Source organism: Poecilia reticulata, chromosome 9, assembly GCF_904066995.2.
Source record: "Poecilia reticulata chromosome 9, P_reticulata-male-v2, whole genome shotgun sequence".
Classification (NCBI taxonomy): domain Eukaryota; kingdom Metazoa; phylum Chordata; class Actinopteri; order Cyprinodontiformes; family Poeciliidae; genus Poecilia; species Poecilia reticulata.
This window is the reverse complement of record NC_088838.1, coordinates 33,041,456-33,057,201: the sequence shown is the minus strand read 5'-3', so window position 1 is coordinate 33,057,201 and position 15,746 is coordinate 33,041,456. Positions and strand designations below refer to the sequence as shown.

The 15,746-nt window shown below is 38.8% G+C and overlaps 2 protein-coding genes across 2 annotated transcripts; both read left to right on the top strand.

Moving 5' to 3' along the window:
- Positions 1-643: 643 nt before the first annotated feature.
- LOC103470745 (procathepsin L-like) lies at positions 644-5,604 on the top strand. Its single transcript, XM_008419390.3, has 9 exons — positions 644-857; positions 1,552-1,615; positions 2,172-2,309; positions 2,546-2,668; positions 2,814-2,963; positions 4,209-4,433; positions 4,511-4,679; positions 5,130-5,232; positions 5,355-5,604. The coding sequence occupies exons 3-9, from the start codon at positions 2,187-2,189 to the stop codon at positions 5,455-5,457; spliced, it is 996 nt and encodes a 331-aa protein (XP_008417612.1). The 5' UTR covers positions 644-857; positions 1,552-1,615; positions 2,172-2,186; the 3' UTR covers positions 5,458-5,604.
- A 687-nt stretch (positions 5,605-6,291) lies between these two features.
- On the top strand, positions 6,292-14,684 carry LOC103470744 (procathepsin L-like). The gene is made up of 8 exons (XM_008419389.3): positions 6,292-6,439; positions 7,680-7,813; positions 8,666-8,788; positions 9,433-9,585; positions 11,705-11,929; positions 12,017-12,182; positions 12,952-13,069; positions 14,318-14,684. Exons 2-8 carry the CDS (start codon positions 7,691-7,693, stop codon positions 14,415-14,417), a joined length of 1,008 nt encoding a protein of 335 aa, XP_008417611.2. The 5' UTR covers positions 6,292-6,439; positions 7,680-7,690; the 3' UTR covers positions 14,418-14,684.
- The last annotated feature ends 1,062 nt before the right edge of the window (positions 14,685-15,746 follow it).

Sequence of the window (15,746 nt, the reverse complement as noted above, 5' to 3'; positions counted from 1 at the left end):
ACCTACAACGGAAACCACATTAGCTTTAACGCGGAAGGCAGCTAGGCTCTTCGGTCTTCATTTCCGCATTCCAGAGTTCAGCCAATCAGCGCAGAGGAAAATAAATGCCTCTCAGGGATTGGCTACTTTGAAAACGCCAGCCAGTAGCGTGTCAAGTAGCATCTTTTAGTTTAAATACATAAGGCATTGGCACTATTGACCATTATTTTAAAGAAATATCAGTCATATTTTTAAAACCACTTATCAAATTTCCTGTCAGCTGATTAAAATTTGAAGTAGTTTGTTAAAATCTTAGCATTTGTTCCATTGTTTTATTCTTTGCAATCCACCATTTTATTTTCGATCAGATCGATGACATCAGCCATAGCAGAGTTAGCCAGGCCCACTAATATGCAGGAAAAGTAAAAATAATACAGAAAATGTGCTGCATCTCTTTATAGATGTATATTCTTGTTGCAGCTTAGTCAGGTTGAATATTTATTCCATAAAGTAAAATGTTGTAATATTCTTCTTTTTTTAATTAAATGTTGGACAATTTAATTCATTTTATTTTATTCCAAAAATTTAGATTTTAATTATGAATTCATTTTGTATTATTAATTTATCTACTCATTGAAAATATATATATTTATTTATATATCCCAGATGCTTCATATTCTGAAGCAGCATGTGTGTCTTGTTCAGCAGATCTTCAGAGGCAGGAGTCACATCACCTGGAGACACCTGGACAAATGGACCAATCAGAAAGCTCAACGCTTTCACACCGAAGTGAATCTGGTCTTTAAAAACTTTATGCTCCTCAGCGCAGAAAGGAATCGGTCCTCTGCTTCTCCTCCATCAACAGGGAAAACATCACAGTAAGTTTCAAAGATTTTACCTCAATTTTCAGCTTATGATCAACTTTATTTTTGTTATTTTTTTATTATGTTGTTTAATATTTTCTCTGCAGAGATGATTCAGGTCTGGAGACATTTTTCTCTCCTGCAGGATCAGCTTTATTGTTTCTCCAACCTTTAATGCTTTTCTTAGAACATAAAGTTTTTCTACCATTAATTATATTTCATAACACAAAAACAACATTCAACAAGACTTTTTATTGTGTTTCTGTTCATTTCTTTTTGAATAAAGTGACTTTATTAAGAGGAAGCTGCTGTTTCTGTTCAATTTGGTGGATTTATAATGTTAAAAGTTTTTGGTTTCCTTCCCAACAAAAACACAGAGATCATCTTTTACCAACGTTTCCATTTTGGCTTTATCTTTATTTAATGAGTAAGTTTGAAGTTTAATGTAAATAATTTTAAAACCTGATAGGTTTAAATGTTTGATTTGATAGCAACAAGTTAAAACCAGTAAAACTGGTTTAGTTTTCCTAAAGAAGCAAAATTATTAAAAATTTTAAATTTAAATCGTCATGACTTTTTAAACTGTTAACATCAAATTGTGGTTTGCTGTGATCTAGAACTGAAAGGAGAATATAGTTGCATGTCTGAGCTTGAAGAAATAATGATCTTCTATATTAAATAACTTGGTTTGATGCTTTTTTTCTTTCAGGTAACAAATCCACAAACTGGAACCCGTCCAAGTTTCCACTAACTAAAAACATAAAAGTGTTCAGGTGATAATACTTTTACATTTCTGTACATTTTATTGCATAAAAGGCAACAACATATTATTCCTTTAGTGAACGCTGATCATTTAGCAGAAGATTCATCTAAAAAATACATCAACATGTGGAAATTTCAGCATTTTCTGCTTTACTTCACATCAATGCAGTGATCAACTGATCTGTTGATTATTTTATTTGATTAATTGTAAAGTAATTCATTGGATTTTCTTTTCAAAGGCTGATTAATAGAGTTTAATCTACAAATTTGGTTTAAAATAAAACAAAGACAAGTTAACATTTGTACATTTTCTCTGAAATAGATATTTTTGCCAACCTCATGTTGTCAGACAGGTTCTGTTTTAGTGATTTATTGATTCTGCAGGTGAAATTTGTGGTTAATCAAAGTTAATTCACTGTTTAACAAGGCCAGGCTGGTTTTGATACTTTATTTTACCTTCATGGGTGAAATCATAATTTTACAGCTTAATAATTTACTTATGCTGCCAGAAGTCCTACATCCTATATTTATTCAGCTCTTTGGATCGTTTTTATTTATCTCTTCCAGCTGAAAGTGGGAACAATGCTGCATTTAGTTGTCATGACGTTCTGCGTGAGTGAAGTTCTGTCAGCTCCGAGTCGAGACCCACAGCTGGATCAGCACTGGGAGCTGTGGATGAACAGGTACAACAAAACCTACCATCAGGTAAACAACAACAAAACTGACGTAAAATGCAACAGATGCACTTAAAGCCTGACCTGAAGTCTCAAATTTTATCCAGATGTTAACATGTACCGTCCTGCTAGAGAGACAAATCTAATCCTCCCATTTTAATAAAATCTCTGACAATAGCAGCGTCCATTCTATGAATTGCTCTAATTTTTAAACTTTAAGTGAAGTTTTGACCAGAAACAGCTGACTGAATGTTTGTGTTCCTGCAGAGAGAGGAGGGCTGGAGGCGGACGGTGTGGGAGAAGAACCTGAAGAAGATCGAGCTGCACAACCTGGAGCACTCCATGGGGAAACACTCCTACCGGCAGGGCATGAACCACTTCGCAGACATGGTGAGGCAACACAAAACTATGGGGCTAAGCACACAACCCTGAGGAACTCCAAGAGTGATGGAGTGGTTTGCTACTTAAATCACTTATTTTTTTATATTTTATGTTTTGTTGTAGCCTGTTTTACTCACTAAAACATTTCCAACAGACTAAGGAGGAGTTCAGGCAGATTATGCACGGCTACAAACCGGAAGCAGAGCCTCAGGTTGGGACCCTTTTCAAGAAGTCCAGCTTCCTGAACGTCCCTTCGTCTGTGGACTGGAGGACAGAAGGATACGTAACGCCCGTCAAGAACCAGGTAACATGATCTGTTTTCTCTAAAATAAACATTTTTCTTGGCAAGTTGTGAGTTGTCTAACTTCATCTGACTTGTCTGAGTGCATATTTTACACTCCATTTCCTCAACTTGCTGAAACCAACCAGCTTGCAGCGTTTTACCAGTTTTTCAGTCATGACAATCCCAAGTTGAAGGCAGTAATAATAAATCATTAAATTAAAGTCACGCATAAATAAGCTTGTTCACGCAATAAAAAACCATAGCAACAAAAGATGAAAACAGCTACGTGACATTATATTGTAAGTCAGACATGGTGCTAGAGCTCATCATCTATCAGCCACCAGAATGGAGACGTCAGCGTCTTATTCAGCCGCTGGAGGGACAGGCCCCGCCTACTTGTGTGGAGCGATTTGGGGAAATTGTAGTCGGTGATTTTACAGAAGAGCAACAGATTCAACACGTTAGAATGACACACAACTATGATAAGCCACAGTGGAGCCAGCTGCACACTGACCGAAAAAAACAAAAACAAACCATCAATCTCCTTCTACTTCCTGTCGTCTTCTTCGTCGTTTCCACCAGAAGAAACATCCGGCTGTTGGTCACTACTTGTGTGATTCCATTGCAGTTCTTTAAAACACATTTCTCCCTGTGCATGGTGGGTTTTCTCCAGGTACTCCGGTTTCCTCCCACAGTCCAAAAACATGACTGTCAGGTTAATTGGTCTCTCCAAATTGTCCCTAGGTGTGAGTGTGTGTGTGCATGGTTGTGTGTCCTGTGTGTCTCTGTGTTGCCCTGCGACAGACTGGCGACCTGTCCAGGTGACCCCTGCCTCTCGCCCGGCACGTTAGCTGGAGAAGCAGCAGCAACCCTCCCGACCCCACTAAGGGACAAGGGTGCAGGAAAATGGATGGATGGACATTCGATGTAGCTGAAAAACCACCTCATTCTAGCACAAACCTTTTTAGAAGGTTTATTTATAGCATTTTTTTCAACAGAAAGGCAGTTAAAGTGCTTTGAACTGATTATTTTATCCAAAAAGGTGATTTTTTGTCTCCATTAAGCAAATTTATTTTCATAATTTCAATTTGCTCAGTTCTGTGGTCAGTGCAAATGCAGATATTGTCCAAAGTAAAATACCTCAAAAGTAAGAGCCACATTTTTGGGTGTCTCAGGAGTCAGGGGTTCATCCTGCAGCCAGTGGGTCTGTAGTTACACATCCACAGCACTGGACCCTGACAGGCTCTTCTTTCCTGCTGTCTTCAGGCCCGTTGTGCTTCCTGTTGGGCCTTCAGCTCCACTGGCTGTCTAGAGGGCCAGCTGTTCAGGGCGACTCGCAGGCTGGTTTCGCTGAGCGAACAGAACCTGATGGACTGTTCTAGATATCTGGGCAACAAGGGCTGTAACGGTGGTTGGGCTAAGATGGCGTTTCAGTATGTTCATGAAAACGGTGGTCTGGACTCTGAAGAATCGTACCCGTACCAGGCAAAGGTTCGTCAATACTTAATCATATGGAGGAAGTTCTGCATCATGTTTTATGACTCTAACTTCTCTTCTTTGACCTTCAGGACAACCTGCAGTGCTTCTACAACGCGTCCTACAGCGCCATCATGGTCGACGGCTACGCTTCCATTCCCAGTGGCAGTGAGGAAGACCTGATGGAGGCTGTCGCCACCATGGGGCCAATTTCTGTTGCTATAGATGCCAGTCATGATTCCTTCCAGTTTTACCAGTCAGGTAGCTCTGCTCTGGATCTCTGATCCAGTGGCTGTTAGCAGGAACTGACCTGCTAAATCTACTGATTCAGCTGATTGATTTACAGTATAGCGCTTTTACATTGTTTCATAATAATAATTAGTAATTAATGTAAAAATGTAAGAGTTACAATGTATCACTTTTACAATTCAAACTCAAAATTACTTTATTGATCCCAAAGGGAAATGAAATGTTGTTGTAAATCATATTAATTCAGGTTCTTCAAAGAGTTTTTGTAAATAGTGATGGCTGCTGGCAGGAAAGATCTCTTGTAGCAGTCTGTGTTACAGCAAATCCATAGGAGCCTCTGACTGAAGGCACTGTCATTTCAAAAACAAATGCATGATTCCTGATGGACGTGAACACGAGGCTCCGTCTGACTCTGGACCCATTAGCTGTCAGGTTTGTGTAACATGACTCTCTGTATTTCAGGCGTCTACTATGAAGAGAACTGCAGCTCTGAGCGGCTGAACCACGGCGTCCTGCTGGTGGGTTACGGCTACTCTGATCAGGATTACTGGATCGTGAAGAACAGGTCGGCAACATCTACTTCCTTTAACGATTAATTTCTGAGTTTCATATTTTAAGGTGTATTATTCCTTTAGCAACTGTTCATTTTCACCAGAAGTCATTCAGACATGTTTTTTTTCTTTGCAGCTGGAGTGAAAACTGGGGCAACAACGGCTACATCCACATGGCTAAAGACAGGAATAACAACTGTGGCATTGCAACAGATGCCAGTTTTCCTGTTATCCTCTAAGCAACATTTCCTTGTACTCCTGAGGGCCAAAGAACGAGAATAAAGTCTCAAAGTTGTGCAATGATTTATGCAAACATGCTCATGTATATGTAACCCATAAGCTGCGTAGTTCTGCTGCTTTGTGACTTACTAACACTTGCTGGTTTTATGATCATGTTCAGCTTTTGCAGTAATCAATAAAAGATCTGAAACCTTGTTATATCAATCAACTTATTTGTAGCACATTTCAACAACAAGGCAGTTCAAAGTGCTTCAAATCATAAAAAGCCATAAAAACAACATATATGGTGAGACTCTAACGTGGCGTATGCTTCCTGGAAAAACAGGAGGACTCTCTAATCCTTAACCTGAAAATACTTCAACTTTATTTTGAAATTGGGTCTTAAATCTGACACAGTAACAGAAGTTACTGTAAATTACATGTTTTACATAATCTGTAGTATAATGTAGCAACGCTGTTTCTTCTGGGTAAATAATGCAAAGTGGCATCGGATAAAAACATTTCACTAAACCCCAAAATGGTTTGAATTCTCTGTCAACCTTTATACCAAAGTGGACATAAAATGCTTTCATTCCCATTCAAAGAAACCTTTATTAAAGAACAAATGAGGAAAAATTAGTTAAAAATGTTTAAAATGAGCACATGTTCCCACATCCTGTTCATTTATTCAGTGAAGTGAAACAGAAACACTCATTTGGTCGTTTTGAGTCACTGTATGGAGTCAGTGTTTAACCGAATGTAAATGTATGTTCCTGCTACATTTAACTGAATGTATGAGGAACGTTCTGCCTCAGGCCTCATCCCATTCGCTGCCTGTGGTTTTCATACTTCCTGTCTTTCAGCGCCTCTTCAGACGGAGGCGTTACGTTCTTCCTTATCACCTGGAATCACCGGTAGAAGAATAAAAGCCTCGACACGTTTATCTCAGGACTTTTTACAAGACAGCAGCCTCTTCGTCACTTCATCATCTTCAGCAGAGAAGTAAGTTTTGACATTTGACCGGGTGTGTTTGGCTTCAGGCAATCTGTACCCGTTTATGTGACGGAACGATTTGCACCGTTTTCCAGAGAGTGAGCAGTGATATGAATCTGTTGTTTTAACTGGTTTGTTGACATGAAATTCCTCCCAGGTTGGGTTTCTTCTTCCACCGCTGATCTTTCTCTCACTGAATCTAAGAAGCTCATTTCCCGCATCAGGTGCAATGTTTGGGTTTTATTTAATACAACTGAAATCACAAGCACTTTTACACTCCTTTTAAAGCTTCTACAGTGAAATGTGAAGGTAGTTTTATTTATTTTTAAAATGATTTATCCACATTTTATTCATTTTTTGTGAAATAAACCTTTTTAATAATAATTTAGATTTTTAATGCACTTTATATTTAAATGCTACAGAATAAAAACAATAAAAATTAATGACAGAAACAGAATAAAATAAAAACACCAGGATCAAAGGTGTATTAAATGCTTTAAACATTTTTAAAAAGGAATGTTTTCAGCTTTTTGTTGAAGTATTCAGTCTGTTGCATCCTCAGTTTGGGCTTCACTTTTCTGAATGTACCGAAGTTTATCTGGTTTGAGAAATTTGATATATATCCACCGCATTTCCTGTGCAAGCACAACAGAAACAGTTTCAAGATGGTAAATAACTCGACGTACCGACAGGTAGATCCGGTATACCTAAAAATTAAAAACTAAAATACCTGGCACCGTTTTTTTAGATGCTACAGATTTATAGATGAAACATTTCCCAAATTAAACAAAAATAAACTGATGTGAAAATAAAATGCCTTGCTACGATTTGAGATGGCTAAATCTCAACTTGTAGAATATTTGTATGCAGAAAAATACAAATAAGACAGTAGTGAGAGAGCTGTCACTTGATCCGAATAATCAATGATTTATACTTTATTTTCAGACAATAAATCCTAGAAATGACATCTGGCCAAGTTTACATCGAATAAGAGAGAAAAAAACAGCTGTATAAAACGTTTTGAACATTATACTAATATATTAGAATAGCTGTACATAAGGTACAACTTTTTAGTTCTGCAGGAAATATAAAAGTAAATTAATAAAAAAAATAAGAAACTCCAAGGATCAGTTTCTTATTTGAGAAGGATTTTACATTTTGCTGCAGGAATTGTTGAATTAACCTCAAAGTGGAGAAACCAGAACATTTTATGTTTGACTTCATGTTATTTCTGTTATTTTCCCGACAGGAAGCCGCGCCATGTTGCCTCTGCTCGTTTTGATGCTGTGCCTGAATGCAGTCCTGTCGGCCATGACCTCTGACCCAACGCTGGATCAGCACTGGGAGCTGTGGAAGAACCGCTACAGTAAAACCTACAATCAGGTGATCCAACAGGTTCTTTTGGTGACTTCTATGACAATTTCAACCTAACAAGGTTTTCTTTTCCATATCTAGAACTTAAATATTCAATCAAGGAGAACTATTGGTCTGAAGAGGTTTGATAATTCAAGCATTTCTTATTTTACTTTGTGTGCATTTAATTAAAAATACTGACAGGAAGCATGCTGTTTCAAGAGAAAATTGGAAAAAAACTAATTAAACTGATGCCATTCAGACAAGAAAATTAAGAAATGTATGTAAAGCTGAATCATGCTGGCACTCTACACTGCAAAAACACAAAATCTTCCCAAATATATGTATCTATTTTCTAATGTAAAAACCTTAGTACACTTGAAATAAGACAAAATTAACTTACAAGTAACTTTTCTGCAAAAATTAGGATCTTGTTTTAAGTATATAAATCCTCAATACAGATGAAAATTAGACAAATTATTTAACTTATAATAACTGTCTTGTTATAAGTGAAATAATCTCACAGTGGAACCAGCACTTCTTTCCCAATTTTAAGGAATTGTTTGTTTTAAACAAAATCCTATAGTTTGCTGAAAAGTTACTAGTAAATAGTAAGTTAGTTTTGTCTTATTTCAAGTGTTTTAAGATATTTACACTAGAAAATTGACCAAAAATACTTGGTAAGCTTTTGTTTTTGAAGTGATATGCCCACATTAAAGAAGAAAAAGCAATTTACTGATGCCTTATCTTATCTTTTTACAATGTTGACAGAATTTCTAAACAAGATCCTCCTGCAAGTCCTGAATGGTTTCATGGAAACATCAGAGACAGTCTAGTTTAGATTTAAACTCGCTGTTTGAATTAGTTTTTCTCTTTCTGCAGAGAGAGGAGGGCTGGAGGCGAACGGTGTGGGAGAAAAACCTGAGGAAGATCGAGCTGCACAACCTGGAGCACTCCATGGGGGAACACTCCTTCACCCTGGGGATGAACCACTTTGGGGACTTGGTAAAGTTGCATTTTCATCATAATCAAAAAAGTAAACAAACATTCCAGATGCAACCAAATGAAGCATTGAAAACAATCAATACATCTGATATTCCAAAATTCTGAAAGTGTCACAAATGGGCCAATTATGAGGCCCATCAATTTAACTCTGCAAAAACACAAAATGTTACCAAGTATTTTTGGTCTAGTTTGTAGTGCAAATATCTTAGTACACTTAAACTAACTTACAAGTAACTTTTCAATAAGATATGGGTCCTTGCTTTTAGTCAATACTTCCTTAACATTGATGAAAAAGTACCAGCTCCATTGGTAGATTATTTCATTTATAACAAGACATTTTCCCCATAAGTGAAATATTCTGCCAAAGGAACTAGAACTTTTCATCACTATTAAGGAATAATTGACTTAAAACAAGCTCCTATATCTTGCTGAAAAGTTACTTGTAAGTTAGTTTGAGTGTACTAAAATATTTGCACTAGAAACTACAAATACTTGATAAGATCTTGTGTTTTAAATGGAAGCAAATAAAAATAATGAACAGTGATCCGAGCACACATCCTTGAGGAACTCCAGAATAAAACTCTGCTTTTATGTAAAGATAATTAATGAGACATTTAACTGATCTGATGAAATGTTCTTCACAGACTAACGAGGAGTTCAGACAGATGATGAACGGCTACAAACCCAGAGCAGAGAAGAAGGTCAAGAGGTCGTTGTTCACAAAGCCCAACTTCCTGAATGTCCCGTCGTCTGTGGACTGGAGGGAGAGCGGCTACGTCACACCTGTCAAGAACCAGGTAACAGGATTTTCTCCTTTTCACACCTCCAACGTTGTTAAAGTCAACATATCTGGTGACAACAAAGTTCTGCAGTGATGCTTCAGACTGAAGGGGCTTTGATTTATTTATTTAACACCCTTATCAAGAAGAAATCAATTTATGTCCTAAACCAAATACAGTCAGAAAACACACAGGTTGAGTCATGAATTCCTCCTCCTTCATTACATTGTGATGCTTTTCTCCCCTTCCCCCATTGACGTACATCACCAGTAAGCTGAAAACCAGTTCAACCAGCTCTAACGTAGACTAGAACGCAGTAAACAACATCATATACAGTCAATGTAAAAGGAAACGGCTTCAAATGATCATAACTCAAGAAGAAGAGTGGAAATCACTTCAGATTGCTGCCATGTGTCTTGAGTGGAGGTTACAGCAAATTCAGCCCAAGATCAGTGGATGCAAAGAGCCGTAAATCGATGAGCTCTTTCTGGAGGTTAACCTTCCAGAGACAAAGTGCCACAATGGAAAAGCTTAGATTTAATTTAGTTTTATTTATATAGCACCAATTCACAACACACGTCACATAAAGGTACAAAAAAACCGTCTCTTCAATCCAATCACAGATTGAAATAGATTTGGATTCCAGTTGATGAACATAGCTATCCAAAAATGCAGTTAAGTTCATTATTTAAAGCAGTGGTCCCCAAACAACGGTCCGCGGGCTGGATCCGGCCCGCTTCCACATTTGGTCTGGCCCCCTGAACAACAGAGAGCATTTAGATTTATTTTCATATGCCGTATTTTCGGGACTATAATCTGCAACTTTTTTTCTAAGCTTTGAACCATGCGGCTTATAGCCCAGTGCGGCTTATATGTGGATTTTTCTTCAACCACCAGGGGGCTCTTTAGCAGGAAGTGAATCATTGGAAGTCAAAATTGGAAATAAAAGAAGAAACTTCCCATTAAAACGGAATTAGGTTTTAATAGGGAATTGAAATTTGAGAATGTTGTTGATCAGTTAAATAGCATTGATGGGAAAAAGAAGATTTTTCGTTTTTTTAAATAATACTGGGATCATTATGAGAATTTGAGGTATAGATATTAGGATCCAGTAGATGGCAGTAGCGCAACAATAATGGATGCAAGCTTCCGTTGAAATCTAAAGAAGAAGAAGAAGGCGCCTATTTTCATTTAGCACATGCTAGTAGCAACACGAAGGATCAGCACTTTTACTGTTACAGTTACCGTTTGGAAACTACCGTAATCAGTTCAGTTAAATCTAAACTTGGCCACTTTTTCTTTTTCAACCCTAATAAATGTGACATTCAACTGACCTGTTACGTCTCAAGTGTTGGCTGTCCGCCCCCCTCTGCCCATCGTTGTGGAAAACCTGGATCGACAGAGATATCTGCGGCTTATAGTTCGGGAAATACGGTATTTATTTCATAAATAGTGTTATTTCCTGGATTTTTTCTGTGAAGAACCCAGAGAGTTATTTGATTGAGCTTTCTGGAAAACAATACATATTTACATTTAGGGACTCCTGCAATCGTCACACTTTTTCTGTTACAAACTGACTCCGGCCCCCAGCAGAGAAGGGAAAAGTTATGTGGCCCTCACAGGAAAATGTTTGGGGACCCCTGATTTAAAGGGTCAGTATTATGTCCTCTTATATGAGTTTTCCATCATGTTATAATGATCAAAAACAGACATGCAGTGTTGCTTTTATTCTTTCATTTATATTTGAGAAATCCTTTAATCTCCATCAGCTGTACAAAACGCCTTGGTGGACTTAGCTCCGCCTTCAAGGAGCCGTGTTGTAATGACGTCCTGAAGGCGGAGTTTCAGAAAGAGCTGGAGCTTCTTAAAGAGACAGAGGCCCAATTTCAAGACGTAAAATTAGGAAGTTGAATGTCTTTTAAGTCATATTTGATTTATATACAGCATTTTTATAACAACTGAAGGTAACATAGTTACTTGATTATGCTATAAAGAGGCACTTTGTGCCTGGAAAACACAGAATACCATCTCTTTAAGTTGGTTAGAAAAGGTTTTTTATTTATTATTATTATTGTCATGCAGCTGGAGTAAACTGTCAAAGTTGCATTTTGTCACGCCAGGTTTGTGCTGTCCTCAGGGCGGGTGTGGCTCCTGCTGGGCTTTCAGTGCCACCGGGGCCATGGAGGGCCAGCTCTACAGAATGACCAGCAGACTTGAGTCTCTGAGTGAGCAGAACCTGGTGGACTGTTCTGGACCTGAGGGGAACGAAGGCTGCAACGGTGGGTGGATGAACAGAGCCTTTCAGTACGTTATGGACAACGGAGGTCTGGACTCAGAGTCTTCCTACCCGTACACGGGAGAGGTGAGCTGGAAAAGTTAAAATTAAAGCCTCCAAACTGTTTCTGTGCTTCAACACAAGTCACCTGTTTTTTCTGTTTGCTAATTTTAGGACATGCCATGCAGCTATGATCCAAGTTACAGCGCCATCAACCTGACAGGATACGTTAACGTTGTCAGTGGCAGCGAGGAATCTCTGATGGAGGCTGTGGGCTCCGTGGGGCCAGTTTCTGTTGCCATTGACGCCGGTCATATATCTTTCCAGTTTTACCAGTCAGGTAGGTGTTGATCTATAAAATATTAACATTTGTTCTAAGAGAGGCTGTCAATGTTAAACATGCAATACATAGTTCCCACAAGTCGGAACCAGAAGTGATCCGCCGCCATCTTGGTAGGCCAGTGCAGAGCAAAGCATAGATCAACCAGCAAAAAGAAAGTGTATGGACACTCTTGACCGAAGTGCAAGAGAGTCATTTTAAAATTAATTATGGTAATTAGTAGGCTGTACAGTGGTGCAGTTGGTAGAGCTGTTGCCTTGCAGCAAGATGGTTTTGGGTTCGATTCCCGGCCCCGGTCTTTCTGCATTGAGTTTGCATGTTCTCCCTGTGCATGGTGGGTTTTCTCCAGGTACTCCGGTTTCCTCCCACAGTCCAAAAACATGACTGTCAGGTTAATTGGCCTCTCCAAATTGCCCCTAGGTGTGAGTGTGTGTGCATGGTTGTGTGTCTCTGTGTTGCCCTGCGACAGACTGGCGACCTGTCCAGGTGACCTGTCCAGGTGACCCCGCCTCTCACCCGGTACATTAGCTGGAGAGGCACCAGCAACCCTCCTGACCCCACTGAGGGACAAGGGTGTAAGAAAATGGATGGATGGATGGATGGATGGATGGATGGAAATTAGTAATTTTGTTAACACATTAACAAAATGGCTGCTGTTGGGAACGACCCGTATGAGGCAGATGGAAACATGTCCGCTCTCCTACTATGTGTTCTCTGATTAGTGATCATGAAGAGTGCCCATAGTAAAAGGACTGGATGTGTGTCTTAGGCATCTACAGTGAACCGGACTGCAGCAGCGAGGCCCTGGACCACGGCGTGCTGGTGGTGGGTTATGGCACAGTGCAAAACCTTCTTTCTGAAGAAAATTACTGGATCGTCAAGAACAGGTAAAGGTTAACGCAACACCCTTAGCATCGACGTTTAGAAAATACCAGTCAGTTTTTAAATGATAATGATGACATATTCAACTGCATTTTATTTTCTTTTGACTTAAAATCTTCCACAAGCTGAACGGCGAATCCACATTGTGACGTCACACATCAAGCAGATAAATACATGAAACTTTTTCTCCGCAGTGAAAAAACACAAATACTGCAGCCCCAGTTAGCACATATAACGACCTAGAGTCAGCACACAGCTTCGGTTATTACAGCTAGAAACTAGCAGTCAGGCTCGAATTCACTCTGACCTGAACCTTCAGAGCCACATAAAGATGGTTACGAAGTCGGCCTTCTATCGCCTGAAGAACATCTCCAGGATTAGAGGACTGATGTCTCAGCGAGATCTAGAGAAACTCATCCCTGCGTTTATCTTTAATCGCTTTGATTCCTGCAGCAGCGTCTTCACAGGTCTGACTAACAAATCAATCAAACAGCTGCAGCTGATCCAGAAGCTGCTGCTGTTCTGACTAAAACCAGGAAGATAGAGACACCACCCAGTTCTACATCACTCAGCTCTACACCACCCAGTTCTACAGCACCCAGTTCTACATCACCCAGTTCTACACCACCCAGTTCTACACCACCCAGTTCTACACCACCCAGCTCTACAGACCCTCCACTGAGAGAAGAGACTCTAAATCACTGCTGGTAGTTTATAAATCACTGAATGGCTTAAAGAGCTGCTGTTGTCATAGCAACCTTCCAGACCTCTCAGGTCTTCTGGTTCTGATTCTGCTCTGCATCCCCAGAACCAGAACCAAACATAGAGAAGCTACATTCAGCTTCTAAGCACCACAAATCTGGAACAAACTTCCTGAAAACTGCAAAACAACCGAAACACTGGGTTTCTTTAAATCAAGGCTTTGGAATCATAATAAATGAAACATCAACATTTTTTATGCGCATTGATAATCCAATCAATACACATCAGCTACTGCTTTTCACAATTGTTAACTATATGATGTGGTTATGATGTTTTTATGACGTCGAGCACTTTGGACTGTTGCTGAAATGTGCTTTACAGGTAAACTTGATCGATTTATATAAACAATGAAATGAAATGAAACGTTGAGATTCTGCTGAAGCTCACATCTAATCAATCGTGTGGTTCTGATAACCTCAGAACGTTAGTAAGATACAGTCACTGAAAAGAGAGCAAAGCGTTAAAATAAATCTGTGGATTTCTCTCTGCAGCTGGAGCTCAAGCTGGGGTGACGGCGGCTACATCTACATGTCTAAAGACAACGACAACAATTGCGGCATCGCCACGGCAGCCAGCTATCCTGAGCTCTGATGAGCATCCTCACATCGGAGGACGCTGCACCGCTGGTCTCTTTTCTCAGCCTGAACGTGGAAAATAAATAAAGAAAGTTTATAAAATCTTTAATGAGGAGAAGAAGTACTTGATGATTGGGGTTTTGTTTATTTGGTTTTACTGACTGATATTTCTTTACTTGTTTTCAAAGTTATTAATTGTACATTTGAGCATGATTTGTCCTATTCTCACTGATTTCTTTCTTTTTTATGTCATCAATAAAAGTTGTAAACATGCCCAAACTGACGTTTTTTGATCCATTGTTGTTTTTATTAAAACAGACATATCAGCTTTGTTCATCATGACATAACCTCCATTTATCCTGATTAGAAAACACATCAGTTTCTGTTGTTCTGGTTTGGTTCGTGTCAGAAACAGTCCTAGGATCTTATTTTGAAACAACTTCCTGAAATCCAACACCGGAGTCCAACACGCCTTGGCACCAAATTTTACTAAAGCGGGAAACAAACATGCATAATTGTTAAAGCTGTAAGTGACGTAGCAAAATGGAAAATTAAACAATGAGACAGAAGAACGAAACTAAAGCAGCAGATTAATAAACAAGATGCATCATCTGACCAGGTAACTAAGTGACTGTCTGATTTTTCTGTGCAATTCAAAAGGCAGGAATGGTTTGTTTTTGTGTGAGTTTGTACTTGTTAAAAAGCAGAAATCATAACAGTTGATAAACAGAAAGGCTTACATTCAAACCAGTAAATTGAGCTCACTGTCTCAATAACAGTACATTACAATGTTTGAGTAATCTACCCGCCTCTGGGCTGTACCAAGATCAGTTTCAGTGATATTTACTGTAGTATTTACTGCGGAACTAGCAAAATTAGCTTAGCTAATGTAGCTTTTAGCTGCGCTCCGTGAAGCTCCTCCATGTTTTGCGCCCTCTTCCTGCACAAAAATACACATTTTCTCTTTTTGTTCATCTCGAAGCCAGTTTCATTTTTGCGGTGCGCTCGCCAACCAAGATGGCGCTGATCACTTCCGGTTCAAACTTGGGCTACAGTATGTGTATTTTTTTTCAAGTACGTGTAAATCAGTGAGATTTATAAGGATTTTTCCAAAATAAAGTGGTTAGTTTTGCAAAGGTAATATAAGGCTGTCTTTTATGTCTACCATTCAGTTTCTTATAAATGATTAGTTAAAATCAAATTGATCAACATAATATTGAATGTTAGTTTTTTTATCTATTGAGAGATATGTGTGAGCTTATCACTTAATATCAAGGTTACTGTACCTTGTTATTTACTCGTATGTGTTTTTAATTTTTGTTGTTTGCTATGCTGGGACAAACAA

Coding starts and splice junctions, on each gene's coding strand:
- LOC103470745 (XM_008419390.3), top strand. CDS start 2,187: ATGCTGCATTTAGTTGTCATGACGTTCTGCGTGAGTGAAGTTCTGTCA. Junction 2,310..2,545: donor ACAACAAAACCTACCATCAG/GTAAACAACAAC, acceptor GTGTTCCTGCAG/AGAGAGGAGGGCTGGAGGCG. Junction 5,233..5,354: donor TACTGGATCGTGAAGAACAG/GTCGGCAACATC, acceptor TTTTCTTTGCAG/CTGGAGTGAAAACTGGGGCA.
- LOC103470744 (XM_008419389.3), top strand. CDS start 7,691: ATGTTGCCTCTGCTCGTTTTGATGCTGTGCCTGAATGCAGTCCTGTCG. Junction 9,586..11,704: donor TCACACCTGTCAAGAACCAG/GTAACAGGATTT, acceptor TGCTGTCCTCAG/GGCGGGTGTGGCTCCTGCTG. Junction 13,070..14,317: donor TACTGGATCGTCAAGAACAG/GTAAAGGTTAAC, acceptor TTCTCTCTGCAG/CTGGAGCTCAAGCTGGGGTG.